We start from the raw sequence: 6,109 nt of genomic DNA on the forward strand, positions 1-6,109 counted from the left end.
AATTTGGACATTTTCACTTTGGGGTGTACTCACTTTTGTGGCCAGTGGTTTAGACATTAATGGCTGTGTGTTGAGTTATTTTGAGGGGACAGCAAATTTACACTGTTATACAAGCTGTACACTCACTACTTTACATTGTAGCAAAGTGTCATTTCTTCAGTGTTGTCACATGAAAAGATATAATAAAATATTTACAAAAATGTGAGGGGTGTACTCACTTCTGTGAGATACTGTAATTATTTCCATTATATCAAATGATGTTTTTATGAAAACGTTGCATGTATCTTAATATTTTAAATAGCCTTTCTTTCTTTTAGAATACTTCTCTCAGCATCTTGGAGAATATGAAAACGTCCTCGCTGCCTTGGAAGACCTGAACGTATCCATACTGAAAGCCATGGACAAAACCAAGAAGGTGAGTTGCCTTTGTTCAACAAATGGACTTGATCTCAATTACATACTTGACTGAAGCCACGTCTATAAGAAAAGATGGAAAATAGTTCCTTATCTAATGTATGTCTGGCCATCCTCCGACTGAAAGCGATGTTAGCTGCGTACTTGAACATATGTGACCTTTGTGTATTTATGGGGCTGCAGCCATTTGTGAGTAGGCGGCAGATAGACGTGATACCTGTAAGCACTAAAATTAGTATTCTGCATGCATTCCTGGAGGCTGTCAGTGTCTTATCTTAATCACACGCAGCATGTTCTCTGGCCCCTAATGCGGCCGTTAGGTGTGTCATTTTCTCTGAGTCGTAATAAAGCTGTTCACGCCGTGCACTGTGGGAGCTCTGAGAGTGGATGAAGATGGATCTGATCTAGTTCACAGCCGTGACACACACAGCCGTGCTGCTGCCCACAACCTGTCTGTCCTCAACATGCTGCTGGAGAGATGAAGCTGTTTGATCTCAATATGATAAAGTGCTTTATTCATTTTTCATTATTAATGTCGGTTTATTGATAAATGGATGTTATTTGTCAAGAATCAAAATCAGACTCTCAAAATCAAACAATTATGTGGCTACAAACTACAGTCTAAAACATTTTGTGTTTCTCACACAAACAAAATTGACTTAGTATTCACTGCAGTGTACCCATGTTTCTTCACTCAGGGGTACACCCAAGTTTAAAATAGCTGAGGACTGATGTTTGTGAACATTTGGACGTCACCCACAACATTATGGATCAATTTTGAGTTACCTTAAGAATCTTTTCATTTGTATGGTTCTATAAACTACACTCAAGCTATCATTTTATAAAAGACTGCTACACTACAGTCTTCTAATAAAAGTAGCTTAAACTTTTAATACGGAATTAGATGATTTAATACTTTAAAGTTATTTGGAAAAAAGAACAATAACAAACATTTTAATTAGGGTAAATCAGGGGTTATTATCATAAACTAAAACTTAAAATATTTTCATTACTTGAAATAAAATAAAAATGAACTGAAATAAAATTATATATAAAACCCTAAATTGAAAAGAATATATACATACATACATATTACACACACACACACACACACACACTAGTGATGCGCGGATGAGCTAAAACGTCACCCGAATCCGCAGCTTCAAATAAATTATCCACCCGCCAACCGCCCGCACCTGTATTTTTGTCTGATTTAGATAACCGCACCCGACCCTTACTAAAACTTTAACAAAAAATTAAACGAAAATAGAAATTGTAAGAATAAAATCTAATTTGAAATGTTAGTGATACTAAAATAACACTGGGGTGAATGCATTAAATAGCATTTAAACAGGTAATTTTATATAAAAAATACAGCCAATAAATATTTTCATTCATAATTTATATTACAAAAATGTGGTAGTACACAGCAGCATATATATTTAAGTAAATATATATGTAGTATATATGTATTTCACTAAAATAAATAAATAAATAGAGAATCAACTTTCTTGCATGGTTTGTAGCACATAGTTTTAATATTACTCTCCGTTTTAATATTATTATCCAACTATCCGTATGTGCTACAAACCATGCAAGAAAGTTGATTCTCATTGATTGATTTATTTTTGGACACTTTGTTATTCTTCTAGTTATTTGCCTATAGCAGCTAATGAAATGAAAATCTCCCACATTGACAGAAAATAGCTCACTTCTGCATATAAAAATAGGGTGAATAGTGATACACAGTGACAAAAACATTATCACATTACAATGGTATATTCTAAAAACTAAACTACTTTTTACACTACTAACTACTGTCACATTGTATATCAAGTAAAAATGTCGATACTTTAGGGTTGTTACTCCCCAACACTGGCCTCAATTTCCATCAAATGTTCATATACAAAAATTGAACAGAGATCTTGTATGTTTAAGCTATGATTTGTGGACAATAATTAATATTTGTTAATACGTGATTGTCACAGTAATTAACTTCAACAAATTACTATAATGTGCTTGGTTATTGCACCGCAATAATTATTATCTTTAAAACAGTTTGTATATTAGACACATGAATAACATCTAAAAACACATATAAAAGATATTTGAATACACTAAATCTCTCATGTTGAAACATAGGATGATCCGCTCACAGATGTATTGATTGAGTTATTGGCTGCAGTCTTACTCATATAGATGTGCAGTGCTGTCGGTGGTTATCAGCACTGACATTCTGGTCTGAACAGCAGCGTTTATCGTGCCGAGCGTCTGATGTCAGTAATGGGCACAGTCCACACTGACCATCAGAGGAGCGCGCAGGTACGAGCTGCGTGCTTCAGTTCCCGAGACTGTCTGCTGCCTCGCACAGACAATGAATTAGCCAAGCGCTGACTCCAGGCCCAGCAGACATGCCACTTAATGCATGTGAGCGTCTCAGAAATGGAGTCGTCGGCATGAAGGGCAGTGCTGTGTCATTTCATTATGCCGCTTGATTAGTGAGGCAGACAGAGGAAGTGAAACACGATTAATGAGTTCAATGGGACTTTTTTGTGAAAGACTACTGGCATTTGCTTCTGTGTTTTATTGCATGTCCTTAAAGCTTCAGCATTACTGTGTGAGCAAAAGAGCAGTAAAAACAAATGTGGCCGTCTGCTGAAGATGATGAGAGAGAGGTGCAAATTGCCATTGATTGTTTTATCACTGCATGGTTTAAAGGTTTAGGTATACGTTGACAGGTGCTGTCTTTGTTCAGACAGAATTCTTTTTGATTTGATACTGTTTTGCAATGTTCAAAGAGCATGAGGAATAACACACTACTCATTTAGAGGCAAGAGCCCAATGCCCAATATTAAACCTCAAAGAGAGGAACAGTGCAAGATGGAAAAGAACATAATTTGAATGCCTGTGTTTAAAATATTTACACAATTGTGTAGTTTTTGAACCTCCACAGGTTATAATTTACAGCAGTATGCACTAATCATAAAATATGTAAGGCAAAACACATTTCTAGGCATTAAAGTAATATTTAATATAAGTAATATTGTGAAATATTATTAACATTAAAAATAAATGTTTATTTTAAATGTTAAATTTTTTAAGATGCAAAGGTGATTTTTTTTTAGCATCATATCTCCAGTCTTCAAGGTCACATGATCCTTGCCACTCAAGAAACATTTCTTTTTATTATCAATGTTGAAAAAAATTTGTGCTGCTTTTATTTTGGCGGGGGGGGGGGGACACTGTGATACATTTTTGTTTTAAATAAATAGGAAATTCAAAAGAACAGCATTTATTTGAAATGCAAATCATACAATTTGTAACAATGATGAATTTGCAATGAAATTGTTGTTTTACAACATTTAAAATGTACAGTTCTCTGTTTTGGAAAAAATTTACAAAAATTTTGCTATAACACACATTAAATATAAATAATACTGACACGAGTTAGTGTAAAAGTTAATGAAATTGTTGTTTGACCACATTTAAAATGTACAGTTCTCTCTTTTGAGAAAATGGACCAGAATTTTGCTAACACACACATTGGATATTTATAATTTATTTGTTTATTTACTCATATAAGGAAAAGGGCAAGGTCTTTTGTACCTGAACCGATTTCTTGTTTTAATAGGAAATATCACAATGGAAAGAAAACTATGCATGTCTATGTCCATATTTAAAGGGATAGTTCACCCGAAAATGAAAATTCTGTCATTTCAATGTCATTCCAAACCCGTTAGACCTTCATTCATGTTCAGAACACAAATTAATATATTTTTTATGTAATCCAAGAGCTAATGTGACGCTCTATAAACATCAACGCAACTACCACATTCAAGGCCCAGAAAGGTAGTAAGTACATCGTTAAAATAGTCCATGTGACATCAGTGGTTCAACCATAATTTTATGAAGATACTAGAATACTTTTTGTGCGCAAAGAAAACAAAAATAATGTAATAAGTGGTCAAATCATGCTAATCACACTCTGACTTGTGGTGAGAAAAAACAAGGTGTTAACAAAGGTATTTTCTTTGATCTGTCTCTCTTCACACCACTTGGTAATGTGTACATCTCTATTGCATGAGCTCCATTAATCATGAACAACAACAGATAGTGATGCTGTATGGCAACAAATAGTGTTGTGTTTATTGCATAAGGCCACGAGTGGGTGGGCAAACCAGCTGCTGTGATGCATGTGTTCTCTGCCCTCCGGACAGGACTCTATAAACAGCAACCACACTTATGAACGTCATACTGTGAGCGCTCATATCATCCAGCCAATATCTCTTGCCTTTAGCTGGAGCCATGACAGATTTATAGCTCAAATATTAACAATATTTTTTTTTTATTGGTGATTTGATCTCCAAATGATGTTTTCATAAGAATGACATCTTTGTAACATGATTTGCTTACCTTATAGTATCTCATTTAGTCAGTTTACGGGATCACACATCAGCTTCAAACTTATGAAACAGCTTGTCATCGAAAGCAATGGAATATTATTTATTCATGTATTTATTGGTTGATTTATTTTCAGTCTTAAAAAGGGCATTAAACATGTCTATGCAGAGCAAAATGAATGTGCTTGCATTATTGTCACAATCACTATGATTATTCTGAAGAATTCAATTGTGATTTATGAGGTATCATTTGCATGCTGCAGACACTTTGTATTGATTGTCTGAATGTGTGTTTACGTGATACGTGATTGGCCGCTGTGTAAAATGTTGGCCTCAAGCATCGACACTGGAAGGAGAGATTAGTGATGCTTGCTGCTTGTTGAACAGCCTCAGGTTATGCAGGTCTTGGTTGTAGTGATTCATGCCGAGGTTATTGTAAAGGTCTGTGTGTTTAACCCACTTTGTAAATACACGCGTGTTGGTGGATCTGTTGGATTTGTGACTGTCGACATCTTGAGTAAGTTCATAATAGACGTGTGGTGCAGCACCTGTTTCATAACTGGATGCTCAGAAGAATTATGTGTCCTGTTAGCTGAGCGATGTTCTCGGCTTTGATAATGGCTTTTCTTTGTGACAGAACACGGTTGCTTTGGCGTGCAGCATAATTATAGAGGCGGCTGTTGATTCCTAACATTGAATAAGCGACGTACCGTGTGCAAATAACATACCCATGCAGCCCTGCCTTTGAGACTGCGGATGTGAAACAAAATCTCATCCAAAAAGATAAAAGAGGCTGATTGAATGCCATGATGCATGAACTATTTCAGTCATGTACCTGGATTGCAAGTATGTGGAAAAAAACGCTTAGCGTAGAGTGAAATGTTTAGGTTTAGGTAGCCTAGTTGTGTTTAAATCTTTTTATTAAGGTATTCAATGAAACAATCCAATAGTTATTGTTACATACCATGATTTCAGTTATATATATATATATATACATACAAACTGCTCCGTAACCTAGTTGTATTAGCTTGGCTCAGATGCATTCATTCAGCAGAAAAACCTACACTGAGCTTTTTGATTTTATCTGTTACAATTTCTTTGGGACTGTCGCTTTACATCCTGCCACTGTGAATGAATGTTACTTTTATTCTACAGTACTGTATTGTAGCGAATCAGCTCAAAGGGGGAATATGCATAATTAATCATAACTAGTTATAATTAATTATAAATATTTAGATCCGCTGTAAGTATTTACTTGACCTCTCAGGGTCAACTGTCTGTCAATTCTAAGAACG

The 6,109-nt window shown here is 35.2% G+C and overlaps 1 protein-coding gene across 1 annotated transcript in view; it reads left to right on the forward strand.

The window, feature by feature from the left end:
- Positions 1–6,109, forward strand: part of necab1 (N-terminal EF-hand calcium binding protein 1) — a 52,404-nt gene that overhangs the window by 9,380 nt on the left and 36,915 nt on the right. The window contains exon 5 of the mRNA XM_016533269.1: positions 318–415. Coding sequence (XP_016388755.1) covers positions 318–415 — 98 coding nt within the window. The remainder of the gene's footprint in view (positions 1–317; positions 416–6,109) is intronic.

This window comes from Sinocyclocheilus rhinocerous, unplaced genomic scaffold (assembly GCF_001515625.1).
Source record: "Sinocyclocheilus rhinocerous isolate Xijiao unplaced genomic scaffold, SAMN03320098_v1.1 scaffold574, whole genome shotgun sequence".
Classification (NCBI taxonomy): Eukaryota; Metazoa; Chordata; class Actinopteri; order Cypriniformes; family Cyprinidae; genus Sinocyclocheilus; species Sinocyclocheilus rhinocerous.